Genomic DNA, 21,774 nt, shown 5'->3' with positions numbered 1-21,774 from the left:
CATAGACATCTTCCCTGGAGACTAGGTAGCTGGGATGAGGAAGGGGTTGAGAGTAGCTTACTTTTTCAAGTGTGAGAAATGGCACCAGGCCAGAGTCATATCTCTTTTCATCTTCAAGCAAGTTTACCCTGAGAATGGCACTGCTAGACTAAGCTACTTCCTCAGGACATGGAGAATGAGCCTTGATGTTCCTTCTCAGTGACATCTACTCATGGCTGCTCCAGGGATGATCAGGGACTTTTCCATACCTGGTCACAGGTTTAGTATGTGAGGAGTCAGAGTCACAATTATTATTTTTTATTCAGTACAATATGATTCCGTTTTAATAAACTAAACAGCCGAAATTTACACAGTCTAGGCCAAAAAATAATGAAAGTGATTGACTTCAGCTGTCTAAAGCCTGAGACAGGTAGAGGTCATAGGAATTCAGAAGGTAACTGTTAAAATGGTTGGGGACAAAGTATAGCTTTGGGGCTAGCAACATGGCAGACTAGTACTGCAGTGTTAGACTGTAACTTTAAGGGGAAATCTTTATGGAACGATTAATATGTGAGAGGAGAATCCTGATCACTGGGCAACAAAGATTTTAAACACCAGGAGATACTTAACCTCTCTACTAGACAAGGAACTCCATAAAGGCAAGGACTGGGTTTCATTTACCAATGGTGTCCCAGTGTTCATCATAGAAAAAAATGTCAATGAATTTGCATTCTGATTTTAGTGGTAGGAAATGGGATGAGTAATGAGGCCAAAGATAGGTTTTACTTTATGTTTCTGTCTGGATGCTTTCATTTTGGGAAGTGTGGTTTTCTCGAAATAAATATAACACGTCATGTTCCCATAGGAATCTTTTTCCAATGTCCTTACAGATCATTCTGATGGGACAGTCTAAAGGCAAACCTTAAATAAGATATTTGGTGTCAGGATGTTTAATTTGTGATTCAGAAAACTAGGACAAAGCAACACAGCTTTGATTAACTTTGTTCGAGAGTTGTGTAGTTCTTTTGTTTATCCCCTGCTTTCTGGTTTACTTTCTAACTTACAAAATGCATTGGTTCTTGTTCACAGCAGGAAGACTGGTGGTAGCATCCTTTTGTCAGGGTCCATCCCACTTCCAAAGACCCTGTACCAATCAAGTACTATGTTAGGAAGCCTGCAGGGAAGCTGTCATGGATGGGATTACATAATAGCTGTGATTACAGCACCTCAAGCCAATTTTTACTTTCATGTGTGGGAACGAAAAGGTGTACAGGGAATGTGAAGGAGACTAAGAGAAGGGGGGAAAAGAGTCACAGTAATAAAAGAAAGACAATTCACATCTGTGTGGCCATAAAGGGCTTTCACACCCATTGTTTTCTATTTTTCACAGCCATTTCTGTTGAGGTCGGTGTTCTAATGATCCCCATTTTACAGATGAAGAAGCTGAGGCTTGGAGATGTTAATGGGGCTTGTTTCCTCAGTTATTAAGTAGTGGAGTCAAGATTTAAAACCACACCTTTTTTGACTACTCAAAGGGATGTAGAATTTTCTGTTGGGATGGGGATAAAAGGGACACCTTACCAATGAACAAAGAATGGGTGGCAAACTTAGGAGCTGAACCCAGGTCAGAGTTACTGGGAGGCCATACAGTGCTCCATCTATAAACACCAACTGTTTTTTTGTTAATGCTGCTGTGTGTTGTCTCTGTACAATAGTCATTCTTAGTAGTTTTTCTATTTTTTTCTCAGGAGGTGTTGGCACTTAGAAATAACAGCTAACAAAAAGGTACAAACTATTACTTGGTCTTGTTTTGGCAAGTGCATGGCTGAAAGTGGGAGAGCAGCACAGTGCTGTGTGCAGACAGCTGCAACTGTCAGGGAGTCAGCAGAGGCCTCTGTTAACAGTCTCTATGAGACCTTTGTGTTTAAACTGGAAGCAAGTCACAACTAGAGGGACTCAGAGTAAGACCTTCAGATGTCCTCATGATCTAGAAAAGCAAGTTGGTGTTTGTTAGGAGTTTTTAGAAACTAGAAAAGAGAGAGGAGGGAAGGGAAGACCAGGGGCAGTACACTTAATGTTCTAAATTTAGTGTGTAGCACCTGCATTTGATGATTATTAAAAATAAATTAGGTTCTTAGAGGTATGGAACATCAGTGCTAAGAAAGGGTTTGGAGGTCATGTGATTCATAGATGGCAAGTATGGAGCACACGCTGTCACTCCCCCATTTCGTGCCCTTGATAAGCATCACAGATTGATCTTTGCCCCCATTACTGCTGGGCTTCAACTTGGCCTCAGTACTTTTCAATACAATTCTTCTGGTGGCTGTTACCCATGGGTCAGCATTGGGATCTTGGTTAAAATCTGCCTGCCATCTCTGTTGTAACTCAGGCTACTCAATTTATATAAGAGAGAACAGAGGTTCAAAGATGATGGGTGATTTCTTCAAGGTCACATAGTGAATTGGTGGTTCAGTGTCTCCAAAGGAGTTCAGAAGATTAAATCAGTTAATGTACACAGAAAGCCAGGCTTAGTGCACAGTTAATGCTACATAAATGTTTCTGCTTGTATTAATTCAGTAGCCGGTATGGAATAGTTGAAATGTACTGTATAAAACATAAAGAGGCTTGGATTACAAACTATATGGCAGAGTGACAATGTATGGAATTCAGAAGTAAAATCTCTTGCTAGGTCTTATAATGCCACTATATTATGCAGGCTCTTGAAGCTTTAGCTTCCTCATCTGTAAAATGGAATGTTAATATAAGACATATCTCACTGTTTTATTGCAGAAATCAAGTAAGAAAACATATAATGAAAAATTGCTTTGCAAAGTCCAAACAACTAGAGGATTTATAAGGGCAATCCTTGAGCAGAGTGGAGAAAGGAGAAGAATATGGGCTTTTTTTGATGGATTCCATTGGAAAAGTTTTGGGTCTCCTCATATCAGCACTCAGTTACATTCAGATCATTTTGAAAATCCTACTTAACTGATGAACACCAATAGAATAGAAAGATAATAATCAGTTCCCCTCTACCAGTGATGACATAAAGAACTTTATGAGCTTTGGGGAAGGCAGGTCTCAGCTGTAGACACTTGCAGTCTTCATTATGCCTACATGGATGGTCTTTATTGCACCCTAATATGAGGACGTTTGAAAGCTAAGATACAAAAGCCACCACAGATACAAGCCTTCACTGTACTACTCTGTTGACAGAGAGAAATCTGGAATTAGTCCTTAATTAAGAGAGTTTTGAGGGGGTATTTTGCAGAATTACACAAGGTGTGCTGTAATTAACTGCATTATAGCTAGTGCCAGTACAGTTGGGCTTTGAAAAATTCTTTTTTTATAATGCTTGAGATGGTGCAGGAAATGTCTGAGCTGTTTATTAGAAATTGAGGTTTGTGTAAGTGTGTGTGCATGTGTGTATATCTCAGGAAATATATGCGGCTTCACTTAAGGTTGTCACAACATATGAGTCCCTGATGCAGTGTGAATGGTACCTCTGGGGCTCTGAGACATCCTGGTCTGGGACTTTGTTTTGACCACTGACCATTTTTTAAAGCCACTGTGTCCCAGAGTGGACACAGAATGGTTCTAAGAGTAAAAAAAAATAATACCTGGACAACAGTGAACGAGGGTCTTTATAGTATTTGTTTATACTACTGTTCATAAACATAAAAGTTAGTCATAATTACAGCAAAACCCAGGAATTCAATAGAAAAATGCAGTTATTTTGATTTCAAAATGGCAATTTTCTGAAAACAATGTCTGTTCCAACCATGGCATGTTGCAAGTCTCCATGCCTTCTTTCCTGCCACTGCCCTACCTGGAAATTTCTTCCTCAACTTGTCTAGCTGGCGAGCACCTCATCTTTCCAAAACTCAGCTCAAAGGTCACTTCCTTTGAAATCATCTCTGAAGTCTCTCCTATTATTCAGCAAGACTTTTACCCTAGAAACTGCTGCACTTTGTGTATTTTGTTGTTGTTCGAGTGCTGAGTTCTAGAGTTGGTTGAGATTCATACTGGCTCTCATGGTGCCTGTGAAGAGAGCATGGCATGGTAGATGTTGACTGAGTAAATGAATAATCCTCCATAATTCCTCATATTTCCATCCTGGGGAAAGATGGAAATTTTTCCTCTGAGCTACAACAAAGGCTGTTTTTACTTTTATTCATTTGTGAAGAAAGCAATCTGAGTGGCTGAACTGTAACCTCAGATGAGACCCAGGCCAATATAGATTATTGGACTCTACATTTGCTCTCCTAATGTCATAGAGTCCAGCTCCAATTCTTCTCTCTTCTCATAGATAATTCAAGCTGCTGCAAGTGCTTATTTTATTCACCCAGTAAATATTTATGTGCACCTACTATTTGATAATGAAGACTTATTGACGTCATCTTAGAGCATCACCACCAAAAACTTAAGCAGCTGAAAGCATTGGGCCAATTTTTCTAACTTTATTATTCTGGGAAGAATATTCCTACCCCTGAAAGAGAAAACAGGGGCCTCTAAAATACTCTAAGAAGGATTTACAAAGAAAAGCATAGTTCTTATATCTACTTTCTGTAAAGAGAATTGAAAGGAGAAGGTATGATGTTTCCCCTTTCTATACCTGCGTCTGCAGGATGGAAGCACAACACTTAGAACTGAATATCAGAGAAACTAGGGCCATTGGTCCTGTGAAACCCTACACACAAGTTGTATTTTTCCTTATACTAAATTGAGGGTACCTCATGTGTCAGGAAGGCAATTTTTGGTCACTTTTTCTTGGCCTGGTTTCTCTTTGTTTTAAAATTCAATGAAGGGAAGGGGGAGGCAAGTGTTTTGCCAATTTGGGAAAATCATAAAATTTTAAGAGTGGGAAGAAGGGAAAAACATTAAGGCTCATGTTGAGAACAAGAACCCTTTGATACCTTTCACCAATAAGACTTGCCATTCTGTTGTGGAAGAAAATTAGGTGGTTCTGATATTATCTGATTGATCAAAGGTATCTGTTTTCATTTCATCTTCCTCCTCTGGTCCCTTCTTCCATCTGGCACTTTTCTTCTTTTGTGCTTTTTTCTATTTGTTACCAATCTGATTCTATGAAGTCTTTCTCAAAATCCACATTGAATCTGTCACATTCCAAGAATACCAGTGGGTACTCCACCACAAAAAAGGCATGGTTTTATAACGTAACCATGCTGTAATGGAAGGAAAAAAATAAAGAGTGTTTTAATTTTAATTAATACACCATTCAAAGGGGAAAAAAACCCAACCAATTTCTGTCTTGGTAGCTGTGGGTCATTTGTATTGGGCCTGTAGTTTTCTAATATCCTCAGTAATTGCTTTTGAGGAAACCCATTTTATGAAGGAGGGCAAATAAATATTATAGAAGTTGTGAGGATCCCAGTAGTAATATGTACCTACGTTGGTCACCAAAAACCAGTAAGAGGTGGTAAGAAACCACAAGAATGCATCACAGGGATTGCTTGGTGTTTGGTGAAAATTTTTATACACTAAGCAAATGGCTTGAGGTGACCCAAAAAAGACCAGAGATAATTTTTATCACCTACCTTTTCAGAAAGTTAAGCTTTCTGATCCAAGATTTGTTAACTTAAAAAAAAAAAAAGTGAGTTCCTTCAACATTAGAGGATGAAACTTTTTCATCACTTCCCAACCATCAAAAAAAAAAATAAAGTTAGATATATCACAGTATCTACCTTAAAATATTAATCAAGGAGAGAAGAGATATAAAAGTTCACACTCAATTTAAAAGGAACACTGTAATTTCTCAAGCTTTCTCTCGCAAAGGGGAGCCAGGAACAGAAAGTAAAGGCAAAATGAGAAGGGAAATCAAACTTTTTATCCCTCCTGCAGGGAGTTTTAATTATGTTGGGGGGCAGAATGTCAAAGTCCACCAGGTTGAACTTTCCCCCCATCTTCTCTGGGAGAAGTGCATCAGCAGGCCGCAGCCAACAGAGGCTGGAATCGTTTACTAGCAAGACTGCTACTGCCTGCACAGATCACAAAAGAGTCCACAGATGGCCCTAGTGCCTTTTGTATCTTTCCACATCAAACGACGATTTCATTTCAAGCCATTTGCTTTGGATGAGGATGATAAAGGGCAGCAATTGGAACACAACAACAGCAAAAATCTGAAGTGACCACCACAGGCAATGGAGCAATTGCAAAGGAAAGAACCACAAACCAAAGCAATAACTTACGGTAGCTACTTTCGCTATCGCTGGCATTAGAAGAAACATGTTCTGCAAGAACAGCACAGCAAATTAAAGAAATACCAAGCATTGGAGAGCAGCCAGAACGCGAAGGAATACATTCATGCATGGCTACTACAAGTGTAAGCAGAAGGCAAGGGAAAGGCTGCAGAAGAGACGGCATTAAGAAAACTCCGTAAGATACAAAAGATGAAAACTTTATCTCCATTTTACAGGAAGCTGCTACTTGATTGCTGGGGCTTCTTTTTAGTAAACAGGAAAGCACCTTTAATCACAAAAAATGTATAATGTCCATCTAAGCACTTTTCTTTTTATGAATACTTTAACCCCATTCATACGGGACTGATTTTCCACTTTCATGTTACAAAGGTCAATGTGTCTCAGCTGGACCGTTTCCTGACTCTAAGTTCAGAAGCTTCTGGTGTGTAGACATTGTTTTCTTACGAGCTTTTTGTTTCTCTATTTTAGCCTTTAGGTATTTTGCTGGAATATTGCATTTCACATTGCCAATTGATCCCTTGAAATTTATTTCTACATAGATGCTTCCTAAACTAATTCTCAGGATGAAAAGGGACTATTGAAGACTTTTCCTGCTCCAGTGAGTGAGGAGAAAATCTTGGAGGAAGAAATGAGTCACTGAAAAATGATTTATGAATCAGCTTAATATCTTCTTGATTTTATTTTTAAGATTCTTGCTTGGATAGCTGTTAGGTTCTGGAGGAATGAAACAGGCAGGGGACAAATGGTCTGATACCAAACACAGGTCCTGGCATGAAATATGCTTTTAGTTCATGTTAAATAACTTGCTTGTACAGTGATATGTCAAATTTTTTTTTCATGAAAACACAGTTTAGCTGATGTTACAGGGATATATGTGCCATATTTAGAGACTTTATGTCCCCAAATCATTTTATTTGCACTCTGTATTAAGTTATAGAAGATAAATTCATTAACTTATCAAGTTCTTTGTATATCAGGTTAATTAAATGAGGAATACGTGACTGACTTCTGATGCTCATCAGTAATAAACTCAGGCTTTTAAAAAGTGGCAACTGTTGTACATTTTTTGAAAAAGGAAAAGAATATATAACATTATTCTCTAACAGTAAAAAAGTGCTTTAAAACGTATTTGTACGTTCTCACAAATTGAATGGATTTTTTTTTGTAGCTTTATTGAGGTGTAATTGACAAATAAATTGTAATACACTTAAAGTATACAATGTGATAATGGGATATGTGCATATATTGTGAAAGGATTCTCAAAATTAAGTTAATTAATACATCCTAGAAGGATTAGTTCTAGAGAATGAAACCAAGGAAAACCAAAACATGAGTTAAAATCACAAAATCACATGAATTATTTCTCTTTGTGTTGGTGCATGTATGACCAGGACTATACTGCTAATTTACGCACACATTTTACAAGTGCAAAGGGGCGCCAGGGAAAGAAATGTGAATTTGTTTTCTGTTATTGAAAAAAGTCACGGTACACACCCAACAATGGTGTATCTTCATGTACATGATCATCTCAAGTACCTTGAATTGGGGATGACAGGGTTTTTAGTCTTTTTTTTTTTTTTTTACTTTAACTAAGAATGAAGCTACACTATTCAGTGTTTTGCTTAGCCAATCTCTCTTATTATCAAGATATTGTATAACAGAATTTTTCCACTTTGTATGTAAAGAGAAATTGAAAATATGTTCAAGCTAAAGTGCAAATTATGGCTAATAATAGCGTTAACTGGCAAATAAATTTAGTGAAATCTGTTCAGTTTTTAAAAAGTAAACAAACATTTGCACATTCTGGATTTAAAAGGTCATCACTCATATTTTTGACATTCTAATAACAGCTACTTTTTAGTGATGTTCATTTATTAACAATATATCAAAATGCTTCCCCTTCCCCCACCGACCCCAGTTGAAAATCTAGAAACTGGTGGTACTTGATGCTGTCCAGGTAATGTTGAAATCAATACCTGAACTTTAGCCACTAATTCAAGAAAAATTTTATGACATACTCCATATAGAGACTCAAAGATAAAGTTTTCATCTTTCAAAAGATCAGTAGTTACTCTTGATCAGATTTTGTTTTCTACATATATATCTAAAAGAAGAGTCCAAATTAACAATCTGAAGGATGAAGCATATCATTACACAGGGTTATAGAAACAGCTCTTGAAAACAAAGTCCAGCTCAATGCTATTTTGTTTAATACAAATGAAATGAACAGCTTCTAAGAATATTGCCCATAGCTGTTAAATTAAAACAAAACAAAATCAACCAAAAAAATGAACATGTGATACAGCTGCAAAAGACACAATACTGTTCTTATTTCATTGGTGCCTATACAATGGTGTTAGTATTACAGAGAGAAAAATTATAGCATAGTAGATTAACACAGGATTATTATTTTTTACTGCTCAGTGCAATGAGACACAGACTAAGGCATTAATAACTAGAAAATTTAAAGGTTTAATATACTTTATTTTGCACTCTATACTATAGAATGAAGACCTGATGATGTAATACAGCTAATAAATGACTGATAGAAAAACATATTAATACATATCTAAAATTTTATCATACAAACGTGCCAAGCAGGATCACTGCAAGTCGGGGAAAAAAATCAACCGTAGTTAATAACAAAGAATTACCCATGGAAGATCAAATAGCTTAATGTTTATTTTTTGAGAATGCATGTTCCTTTTGACAATAAAATAGCCCCTTTACTAATAGCAAAGTACACCCCAGTTATGGAAGTTGGCAAGGTCATTAAATATTTCTGGGTAAAAAGGCAGAAGAAAGGACATAAAGTACATTTCTGCTTTCTTGTTCTAAACATTTAGCTCGCCCTTTCTTTCAACATGGCTTCTTGCTCTCTGGGAGGTGTTAGGCGGTAGAGCAAGGGATGCCATGTTGGCATCAGGACCATGTTGGCCACATCACACGGTCAGAAAGGGAAGGTGTGAACTGCAACAGAAGTTACAGTGCCTGACACACTTTGCTTTTCAATGCTGACATGCAGAACAAAACGGTTGAAATTACTCTGGAGGAGCATTCACAGCTAGGTAACATAAAACTCGTATCTTGTGCATGCTAGGAGTGAAAGGCCCTCAAGAAAAGGAACAAAAGCCAAACTCAAAAGGAAAGGAAAAGAAAAGAAAAGTTACAGTGACCATTCCTGGGAACTTACTCAGAGTCTTTGTTCCATAACCGTCGTCACCTAATCCGGGGATGTCCTGCATGGAAGTCCCCAGAGAGAGCAATGAGAGAGGAAGAACAGCCACGGAAGAGGAAGGAAGAAGTCAGTGGAGTTGAAATGGATACTACCATGACAGACCATGTTGCCTAAGCAATCTGGATCCCACTCTCTCTTCTTTTGAAACGACTTTCACCCCAAACTCCCCGGGCTGAGACTCAAAGATTTGTAAAGCAACTCAAAAGATTGTTAGTTAAAAAAAAAATCAGAAGACTGTTATAAAAAAGAGGAAGATTCGTCAAAAGCCATTTTTGCCCACTGTTCATGTTGCCACAGAAATGTGCCACTTAGAGCAATGGTCCACTCCAAGTTTCAAATCAAATTCTTAGATTTAGTATCCACCAGGACAAGCCCGCTGCTCAGTAAGTGTTTAACACTGGCTGGGAGGAAGAGTGTAAACACGATGCTAGCAATCAGTAGAGAGAATTTAATCACTCCCAATGAGCTAGAATTCCAAAACATACATGTGGCAATGGAATCTGGTATTTCTGTTCAGAAAAGAATTCGTCTCAAGCCCTCAAGAGCTGTATGATAGAAGAGACAAACCCAGCCCTGGTCACAGAAAAATTCTGGTTGGAAGCAAAGTCCAAGCTTCCTGAAGTCCCTCTCCCATGCATTCTGCAAAGAAGAGCCACATCAAGGGAAGGATCCAGACTGCAGCCAAACACTGGTCACAGTAGTAAGCCCTGACCTGCCTGCCTGCCGTGTTTGTTTGCCTAGGCGTGTGGCGTGGGGGGAGCCTACATCATGCGTGTTGCCCGTGAAGAATATTTTTCTCTTGTGTTGCATGTGACATTCTCTTCGAGAATCTACTTACGTTCAGGATCACTGGTTTCCTGCTCACTCTGCTCCTTGTTCTTGTAGAATGGGAATTTTCGTGAAAAGATGAAGCTCTTTTTACGCTTGTCATTGAATGACTGTGAAGGAGAAAAGGCATGGGGCAAAAACAGGGGACGTCTAATTGTTGTCACACTCATGCTGACAAAACAACTAGTTTGTAAAAGCAGAGAGAGCTGTAGTGACGCAAGGGGATAGTCTAAAGAGGTGTCAGAGTGTCCCTAACAGTAGATTTTATTTTCAAGGAGTGTAAATTCTGAATGATGACACTTTGGAAAAACTGCCTCCTAATGAAAAGACTGGTTGCAGGTAAATGATGATGGAGGAAAACAGCCTTAAATTGGAAGCAGAAGACCAGGAGCCTCTGTCCTGGCTCTGCAATGGGCTAGTCCATCACCTTAGATGGGTAACTGAATCTCTCTAGACCTCAAAATCTTCTTCATCTGTATAATGAGGATAATGATAGCAGCTCTTAGGATGTGAGACTTAAGTAATGCAGGAGATACGAAAGTGCTATACAAATGAGATCTTTATCGTCATCATTACTATCAGGGAGAAAAGACTTTCTTAGAGATACTAGACACATCAGTGCCTGGACATCATTTCTAATAAGTTGCATTTGAGTTACTTCAAGTAACTCAAGCTGAGTTACTTCAGCTTGGACTTAATTGAAAACACACAGACAAGTGTGTGGATTTATGATATATGACAAATATAGTGTTACACATAGATATATAATAATTATTCTTTCAAAAGAGATTTTAAAGACATATGAGCCCCACACCCTCATTTTGTAGACAGGGGGCTAGAGGCAACAGCAAAGCTGAGTCCCTTGCTGATATCACAGAGCTAGTTGGTGACAGCTAGGACACTGTCAACTAAAATCCAATATTGGAAAATGGTAACTTGATATTCACTCAGGCGAGGGAGAAATAATGGTCATTCATCTACATTCTGACATGATAAAAAATACTTTAAGAAGGACCCTTCTTAAAAATGTAAACCACTTCATTCAGTTAAATGAGGCTGAATTAAAAGTAATACAGATATACATAATAAAATAAATTTGAAGTTATTCATTTGCTTGCCTAGAAAACTCTTTAAGAAAATTTCATTTAATTCCCACTCTTGCTGTTATGTAGAAGCATTGTGGGGTTCTTCTTTGGGACATGTGTTCACCGTCATTTTTACAAGCTGTAGGTGATGCAGGTCTTTGTAATTTCACGTTCACATATCATTTAAAAAAAATGTTTCACCAGCTTGATTATCATCCTTATTTGACTGGCTTTGTGAGTCACTCTCCAAAGAGCAAGACTTGTTACCACGTAGGTATTAAAAGGAATGCACCAAAGACTACGAAGGTAATCTGGCAAGGGGTATTCTAAAATAGTTTTAGCAATGGCAGCTGGTAGTAATAAATGTAGGGACAACAGGGTGACTACTTGGAAGAAAAAGTACGTGTTTGGATGTATGTATTTTGGCCCATTGGTGGGAATTAGTTGCATGCCCTATTGATCTGAAGCTTGACTAAATAGTGTAAATAACTCATCTTCTTTGTATACTCATGCACTCTCAAATATCCATTTTGGTAGTCATGTTTACTTAGGAAACATTAAAGTGCTAAAATTTTGGTGCTGTCATTCAGGAACTTGTTACTTTTTTGGGTGCTGGGAACTTCACCAAAATCAGTGGAGCTTAATTTTATGTTCCATTAAGAAAGCTTTAAGGAAAAACAATAAATCAAATACTTAAGAATTTTTGAAATTAGGGAACTTATTTTATACTTATTATGTCAAGTATTAGAAATATATTCTCAGGATAGAAAGAAGTATTGCTTCAGAATTTATTACTCTGCTGACAGCACTTAGGTTCCATATAATTTTGCCATAATTTGTGTCCAAAGGATTTGTGTTTTTAGACAAGGCCGGGAACTCCCCCCAGATTTTCCCAGCTAAAAAATGGCAAGTCCTTAAAGGAACATTAAACATTCTTGCATCACTCCAGTTTCATGCCACTTTTACATTTCAAGCATATTTAAACTTCAGTAACTGAAAATAAAAGAAAAAAATTATGTAAGAATTAATGACATGTGATATTGCAAGATATGTTAGACATTTAACTTCAACATCATGGATGGCTTGTCATGCAAAAAAAAAAAATTTACAGACTTTCATGCAAATACGAAACAATGCCCAAAGAAGTAAAGCCTGGGGCTAAAATGTAGACACAGATGGACAGTGTGGAGGCGTTTGAGGGCCAAAATGGGGCCACATGCAAACCACATCATTTAGCTTGTCTCATGGGGTCAAAGGAAATGAAAATGTGTTGTCTGTGATTAATTCTTTTCTCTTTTCAAAGCAAGGACTGTAATGTGTTAACATTTCCCAAGTATGAAAATGTTGTATATCATGAGTCACCTGATCGGGATATAATAATATTTAGCACCACATCTTAAAAGAACAGAAAAAACATAATAATTCCTCAAAATTAAATTATCTAATGCATTAGTCTTATTACCCACAGTCATTTTGTGTTAGAATTAAAGAGAAGGTAATAGAGTCATCGGTGGTTAAACCGACTTACATTTACGGACACAAAACCAAATCACAATTTCCATTCACACTCATAGACTTAAAAGACACACATTTAGGGTCTTAGTTAAGCATTTCAAATCTAAGAGGTTATATATGTGGTTTATAATGCTCTAACACTAGTCCTTATTTTTTATTAGACATGTATAATACCATTATATAAACTTTTGTTTCTGTTAATTTTTTTTAACTTAAAAAAGGAAATTCTGTTACATGATTGTTAAGTGAGAATAATAAATTAGCACTTTTACTATTTATAGAACACATGGCTCTAAAGCAGCTGAAGGCTGGTTTGCATCTCTGTATATCATAGTTGGTCAATGCTATTTTTTTCTCTACATTGCAGTATCTTAAATCTCGATCTAATGCTTTCATGGCAGGAAACTTCTTTGAACAGAGACTTTGAAAATACCAATCACATGTGTAAAGTGGCAAGTTGGCATATCTAAGAATTCCATTTTAGAATTTGACCTGTGAAGTATTGAGTTCTTATGAACAAAAGTGATACAACAACAACTACAATTTATGGAGCACTTATTATGCTCCAGGGTTGTTCTAAAAGCTCTGCATGTGCTAATCTCCACACTAACTTCATGAGGTTGGTATCATCATTATTCTCATGTTGCAGAGGAGGAAAATGAAGTTTGCAAATCTTCTGTTACTTGTCCAGAGTCACATAGTCAATGAGAGGTAAAGTCAGGATTTGAATTTGCAAATATTACTGATTTCCAAAATTGCTGTTCTTATGAGCCAGAAAAGCTTCTGTAACTCAAGCCTGTTTCAAATTGATATTTAAAATTATTACCATTTGACTCTCATAATACTATAATTTGTCATCATTCCTACAGGTTCACTACTTAGCAGTTATTTATTTAAGCCATCAGGTGCTATTGGATCCAACAATAGTTTCGTGGGTTATTCTGTTACAGTTTTTTTTTTTTTGGATACCCATTCATGTTTTGGAGGACTCTACGGTATTGTTCTTGTTCTTATGATAATGTAAAAAAAATGAAATAAAAAAAGAATTTCAGTGGGACAAGCTATGAATGGCAATTAAAAGTTGATTGTCCATAACAGGCAAATCTATAGAGACAAAGTAGATTAGTGGTTGGTTAGGGTTGGGGATGGGGTATACAGAGAGTGGGTAGTGAAAACTGATGAGTATGGTGTTAGTTTTAGGGGAGATGCAATGTTCTAAAATTAGATTGTGGTGATGGTTGCATAACCCTATGAATCTACTAAAAACACTGAATTGTACACTTTAAGTGGGTGAATTGTATACTATGTGAATTATATCTCAATAAAGCCTTTAGAAAAAAGGAACCTCTCCCCAACCCCTACATCATGGAATGGGAGGAAACAAACACAGCATGTTTGAAATTTTATTTGGAGTGAATATTTCTTATCTTGAATTGAATGAGAGGAAAACACACTCCCCAACCCTTGCAATCAATCTGATACACATGCCTTGTGTATCTGATTCTGCTGTTCCTCTGTTAAATGAATACCTTTCATGTTGTGACAGACATTAGAGCAGCCATACAAGGAGTCAACATATTATCACTGTCACTTAAATATCTCTAAGTTGTTAGGTCAAGTGGTATGAAACTGCCCAGCATGACCCTAAATTGTAATGGCATTGCTGAAAGAAAGAAAGGAAAAAAACCCCCAAAAAACTCAAATTGCTCCTTCTTCCACTTGAATCCCATGTTCTTACAGACACATGAGTGAATTGATATATTTTTTATTCTTTTCATCCAGAAAACTTTAAAACTAGGCGCATGTTTCAGTTTCTCTTCTCATCTTCCTGTTCTAATTTTTCAAATCTCAAATGTTTCCTAGCTCTAAAATGTTGCCTTTGTGATATGAATGTTCCCCAGGAAGAATTTAGATTTAAATTTATACAGAGCCCAGATACACACTTTTTGTGGCCTCCTTATCTTTTATAAATGCTTCTCTCCTCTTAATTCATTCTTGTCTTCCCTCCTCTAAGATAACTGTATTCCCTTTGGAAAAATGTTACTATAAATTTGGGCCATCATTTTGTATTACATATATATCCTGGTTTTGTACAGAAACGAGAACTGTATATAACAAAAGAGGCTCACGAATGAGTAAGAATGAAACAAATAGGCTGTTAAAGGACAGCCAAGAGTTGGCTTTAGATACAGCTGTTCCCAGAAATGTGTCTATATGGATGTACACATACATATATGTGTCTATAATATTGTCCAATTCAAAAAGGGTTCCATTTTCAATCCTAATGAATTAATGGATCTAGGCATTGAGCATCAATAGCTGGTAACATCACACATGTAAATAAAAGACAACCAGATGATATATGCTTCCTGAAGGGAGAACAAAATACTACTACAGAGTAGTTTTATAAACCTCTCTTCTCAGAAGAAAAGAAAACAAAACAAAACCCTTCTCTCCCCAGTGAATCTGAATATAATTCAACCTTTCATCCAACTACCAGTTTATAGAAATAAAGAGACAGAGAAACGTGATAGATTACGCTATCAGGAAAATCTGGAACAAATTCTATAAAACAAATGGCCTGGTTTCTTAAACACAAAAATTGAAAGAAAACAAAAAATAATGGAAGGAAAACATAAATCAGAAGAGACTTAGGATGGATCAACTACAATAGATTTCATTCTGACTTAAACAAACACATTTTAAAACAAAACAAAACAAAACAACAAAAAAGCAATTATTGTATTTATGAGTCAATTTGAGACCTGAAAAAAGGATATTTGTTAATTCAGTAATTGGTAAACTTTATGTGTGATAATGGCATTGTGGTCATGCCATATTGATATATTTACAGTTGAAATGATTTGACACACTGCATTTGCTTCAGAAAATATGAGAGGACCATAATATTGTGAGTACCCTCATAGTATATTCTAAAGATAGAATTAAGAGTGAGCTACAACTGTAGGATGGAGGAAGGAGAGGAAGAATCATATGATGGTGAATAGTAATTAAAGGCATCCAATATGAACTTATGATTTTCCAAAAAACTTTATTTCTTCTCTTTGTCCACTAAAGGAGCCTAGATGTAATGATACTCTAGGAGCAAAAAGCACACTTGATCCTCAGATTTTGATTCCTAAATAAGGAAGTTTTTGTTTCCCCAAAAAAGGAACTAATTTTTTTTTTTTGAAGAAATGGTTTATTCCATCAGCAGGGAAAGTATAAGGTGAGTCTGAAACATTTTGTTGGACTAGAAAGTAAGAAGTACTAAACATAAACACAAAATCAATACAAAGCTTAAAAAACCTAAAACTAATGATGCCATGTCAAAAGGACACCTAAGCCAGTTTAAAAGGATCACACCAGTGAAATCTAGACAATTTGAGTATTAAAATGAGTAGTAACAGTAATGGAGTATTACACATTGAATTAAAAAAGAAATTCATGAGTCCAGGCAAATTACCAAAAATATCTAAATTAACTAATCCAAAATGAGAAGGAAGAGAAAGTTCTTTGTTATAGTAAAATAGAATGACAGCTATAGAAGGAATGGTAAAGTCAGAAAATCACCATTTTTCAGCTACTGTAATAATTGATTCAGGAAGAATCATCCACGGTTGACTATTAATTGAAAATTTGTTGAGGATCATGATATTTATCTCCTCACAGGTATTTACTTATGAAAGAGGTGAGTAAAGGTGCCTTTCTAGTAGAGTTATCTGGCAGATATCACCTTAACCAAGTGATCAAACTTAGCATCACCAAAAAGTGAGATAACCTGACACCATGTGCCTCCTGACGGAAAGCACTGAGATGTATGCAATATCACTGATGTAGCATTCTTGCCAATAATGCATTAGAGGGAACTAACCATGAAGAAATAATCCAAAAAATTAAAATTAAGAGACATCCTCTTAAAATGCTAATATCTTGAAAAACATGTAGAGCTAAGGAACCATTCTAGATTAAAGGACATTAAGGAAGTGTGGCCCTGGATTAAATTCTGGATCATAACAACAACTAAAATGATTGTAATTTTACAAATATACATGAGAATATGTAAAACAAGACTCTTCATGGTTTGTTAATTGTTGAAGCTGAGTAATAGGTACAAGAGGTTCATAATTATATTCTTCCCATGTATTTATATGGAATAATGAACTTTGATTCATAACTTATGCCACACACAAAAATTCTCTAGAGATGAATTGTAGACCCAATTCTAAAATCTTAAATTATAAAATTTTTAAAAGAAAATATAGAACATATTTGTAATTTGAGGTAGGCAAAAATCCCTTGGATATAACATAAAAGCACAAATGATAACAAAAAAATGATAAATTAGATTTCATCATAGTTAACAACTTCTGCTATTCAAAAGAGGTCATTAAGAAAGTGAAAAGACAATCCACAAATGGGGAAAAAATATTTACAATACATATACCCAACAAAGGATTTTTATTCTGAATATTTAAAAACTCCTACAACTGAACAATAAAAAGAAAAAAGCGTCCAATAAAAAATGGGCAAAAGACTTGATAGGATACTTAACATACGGTATACAACTGGTCAAAAACATATGAAAAACATCCTTAGTCATCAGAGCAAAGCAAATTAAAGCCAAAGCAAGATACCATCTCATACCCACTAGAGTGGATAATATTAAAAAGACTAACCATATTAAGTGTTGGTAAGGATGTGAAGCAAGTAGAACTCTCTTAAAAATTGTTGGTGGGAATGTAAAATGGTATAGTCACTTTGGAAAATAGTTTGGCAGTTTCTTATAAAGTTAGTCATATAGCTAACCTATGATTCAGAAATTCACCCATAGATATTTACTCAAGAGAAAAACCTATGTCCACAAAAGGCATGTACAAGAATATTTATATTGACCCCAAACAAGAAACAACCCTAATATCCACCAACAGCGGAAGTCATAAACTGTGGTATACTCATACACACAATATATTGTTATTGCTACAAAACAATAAAGAAGATTGAACTACTTCACCAATAAAAAGCAACAACATCGATGAATCTCAAAAGCATTATGCTGAGTGATAGAAGGCAGACACAAAAGAGTACTTATGTATGACTTCATTGATAAGAAGTTCCAGAACGGGCACACTAAACTATGATGATAGAATTCGAATCAGTGGTTGTGGAAGTATGAACTATGTCTTTATCCATCTATCTTTATCATGGTTAGAACCAGAACCATGACACTTACCCAAAACATATTTTTAACCTAGGCTACTCTCTTAAATATATAGAGATATATCAACTATCTCTTGACCCAGGTGGTAGTTATGGGGACACTTTCCCCTTTACCCTTCTCATGAATAACTGGTCACAGTGAATGCCACTCTGATCTTAGAACACATACCATATCATTTTTGTTTCTGTATCTCCAGGATCTAGCTCATAGTAGGTACCCAATAAATATTCATCAAATGAATGTATGAACCAAAGTTTTGAGTGATGACTCCCATTGGTAATATGGGGAGAAACTTCTGGCAAAAAAAGGAGAGGGAGGAGAAGGAGGAGGAGGAGCAGGAGGAACAACAAATATCTGGAAAAAGGGGGGAGAAATAATGGAAGGATAAGGCCATAGTCAAATGAATGATATTTGAATTTTTTGCATTTCTCTGCAGTTATTATCTCTTAGAATTTGTTTTTCTCATGAATTTCATCACATGATTCTATGCTCTATAATCTGATTTACTTTTATTTGCTGTTTATTACTAGTAATAAAAATGTGGTGGCTCAGCTATTCACATGTTTGCATTTTTGCATAGTATTACATTTTTAGCTCTATGGTCCATAATTGAAAAAATAGAAATTTTAAAGGATTTTAGTAGTATTAATACTTTCAATAAAATTTACCATTTAATTTTTCTTTTCTAACTTTTCCCCCTAATTAAGTTTTATTCCTTTTCCTAACTAATAGGCTAGTTTGTTAAAAATACTTCTTCTACCAACAAATTAAGTATGTCTCCTTTAGAAAAATTTAAAAGGAAATAGAGAGAAAAAGTTACTTGTCATCTCATTATGAGAAACAAATCACTTTTAACATTATTGTTTCTTTGTTTTTGAAGAAATTATTCTGCTTAAGTTTAGTTGTATGATATGGTCTACAGAATTTTAAATTGATTTGTTTTTATTAACTACGATAACATATAGTAAAGTCTTATGGGAAAGTGTTTTGAAATTTAGCTGTATGACCTTAGCAATGCTATTTAATCTATGGGTCTCAGTTCTGAGTATTTAAATGCGATAATGTGATATGCTCTTATCATAGTGCCTGATAAAGCTTAGTAAAGCTCACTAAATGGGAGTCAATTATTTTAATGAGGACAGAAGCAACTTCCCATATTGTTAGGGAGTCTTTGGAAGCATCAGCTTTAATGAATGTATAACAATGGAAAGACAGTAGAAATTAATAACAAAAAGAAATTTAGGAAATCCCCAAACATGTGAAAATTAAAAACAAAAGAAAACAGAACAACAGTACTCTTCTAACTAGCCAATAGGTCAAGAAAGAAATTACAAGGGAACTAGAAAATATTTTTATTTTTATATTTTTAATTTTCATTTATTTAGGGAGATATATATAGAGAGAGATAGAGAGACAGAGTATGGGGGAGGGGCAGAGAGAGAGGAGGGAGAGATCCCATGCAGGCTCTGAGGAGACAGTGCAGAGCCTGAAGCGGGTTTTGATCTCATGAACCATCATGACCTGAGCTGAAATAAGGAGCAGACGCTTAACTGACTGAGCCACTCAGGTGCCCCAGAAAATAGTTTTAAATGAATGAGAATAAAGAGACGAGATATGAAAATTTATGGGTTGCCACTAAAGCAGTACTTAAGAGGGAAATTTATAGCTATCCTGAGATCAAGAGTTGCATGCTCTACTGACTAAGCCAGCCAGGCTCCCCATAATAGCATTTTTTAAAAACTAACATTTGTTAAATGCTAACCTACATGGCAGGTACTTTTTTTAAAAAAACGTTTTTTAAATGTTTATTTATCTTTGAGAGAGAGGCAGAGTGCCAAGCGGGGGAGGGGCAGAGAGAGACACACAGAATCCGAAACAGGGTCCAGGCTCTGAGCTGTTAGCACAGAGCCTGACAAGGAGCTCTAACTCATGGACTGAAAGATCATGACCTGAGTCGAAGTTGGATGTGCAATCGACTGAGTCACCCAGGCACCCCATGGCAGGTACTTTTATAAGTGATTTACATGGATTCCCATTCTAAGTGCTTTACACATATCATGAACTCCTATTTAGTGGCTTCAAGTTGTGTCTACACTTTATATATAAGGAAATTGAAGTATAGAGAGGTTGGTCATTTGCTCCAGGGTTTACACAGCTACGATTGATGAGCAAAGTTTCATTCCCAAGCAGTTAGCTCCAGACTTGAGTTTTTCACTACTATGTAACACTGCCTTTCCTATCACTGCAAAGATTCCAAGAATTCATTCCACTCTGCTTCAGGATACGGTTACGGTCACGGTCATGTTAAGCATTGCTGAGGACTTCTGCAGGCAAATTATTTTCTGTGGAATTTTATACTTTATTTCTGAAAACAAATCTCTGTTGCTTTATTCTTTTCAAATGGCTCAGGCAATTTCTGTGACGGGTCCACGAGGGGCTTTGATAACAGTGAATGTTTTGTAGTAGTACAAAGTATTATGTTCATTTGCAGGGACCACATCACTTCTCAGTTTTATTTCTTCATTCTCAGGAATGCCAGTTCTTCTGCAACTTCCCCAACGCTCCTCTCCTTTGTGGTAATCCCTTAGGTCAGTCTTCACTAGCTGGTTCTACACACTTACGCTGAAGGTGATATGATCCCAGGAGGCCAGCAGGGAAGCTGTAAGCTGATTTACCCTACCTGGGTGAGGAGAAACCCCATTTTAGCAGGATGGAGTCACAGGGGGTTGGGGGTTAGAACTCTCACTGGCAGTTAGGTAGTGTGTTAGAGGAGTGGAAAGGCGTTTCTGTCTGGGGCACTTTTGTTCAGCCCACACAGAGCCTTCCATCTACACATTTCCTTTGAGGTGCACTTCATATGCTATATGCTAGCGGACTGTGTTTTCTAAGACAGGTAGCACTCGTGAGGGGAGGGGATCGTAGTTCCAATGTGAGAGATATGCGTGGCCCAAGGATTTCTCAGTAATACATTTTTTGGGGGAAAGAAAAATTGAACACTGCTTGCTACACTTCACATAGTAGCTGATAAAATTGCAGATTTTCACTTGGCGAGGATCTGAATTTCTCCAAGATTTTAGAGTGCACAGATAAAAGCCATGAAACACACACACACACACACACACACACACACACACACATACACCTCAAGGGAATAAAAACACCTTAAAAACCCCCAACACTTCTATTTACAAACACTCTCACACTCTCTCCCTCTCCCTTCCCCCACCCTCCCCACAAACCTTTCCTATTCATGTTCACTGACAGCCAAGCAGGTTCATTGTTATTTCTATAGGAAACACCAGGTGAGTCTGTCACTGTAACTGATTGTCACTTTAAAACCAAAAAGCATGTTTATTGTGCTTAGGGAAGAATTCTCCTCAGCTTTCACCATAAACTTGGCAATCATCCTTCATTCCTTACTTACACATTTCTGTCACTTCTTCTCCATTCTTCTTGCTACTGTCCTGGCTCAAGGGAAAGAGTATTTTCACCTTGTTTGGACATACCATTCACATAGCAGTTGTGTTCTGCTTGTGAGAAAATGCATTTGCATCACATAGCACAGTGCCAGGAAATAGCATGTAATAAACAACATTCTTAATTATTACCCATTCTCATTTCAGGGGCTGGGGAGTGTCAGTCCTGGTAGGAGATACTACATTTGACAGCAATATCCATTACTTGAAG

The 21,774-nt window shown here is 36.6% G+C and overlaps 1 protein-coding gene across 3 annotated transcripts in view; it reads right to left on the bottom strand.

Annotated features, from left to right (window-relative positions):
* The window catches only part of LOC122201112 (disks large homolog 2-like), a 1,368,059-nt gene that overhangs the window by 15,438 nt on the left and 1,330,847 nt on the right, over positions 1-21,774 (bottom strand). For 2 of the 3 annotated variants that reach the window (XM_042907024.1, XM_042907025.1), the window contains one exon: positions 10,277-10,376. In XM_042907024.1, the coding sequence (XP_042762958.1) occupies positions 10,277-10,376 (100 nt within the window). Of the gene's footprint in view, positions 1-6,188; positions 6,231-10,276; positions 10,377-21,774 lie in introns of all 3 variants that reach the window. The other variant, XM_042907026.1, reaches the window with a different exon arrangement.

This window comes from Panthera leo, chromosome D1 (genome assembly GCF_018350215.1).
Source record: "Panthera leo isolate Ple1 chromosome D1, P.leo_Ple1_pat1.1, whole genome shotgun sequence".
NCBI classification, from domain to species: Eukaryota; Metazoa; Chordata; class Mammalia; order Carnivora; family Felidae; genus Panthera; species Panthera leo.
This window is presented reverse-complemented; position numbering and strand designations above follow the sequence as displayed.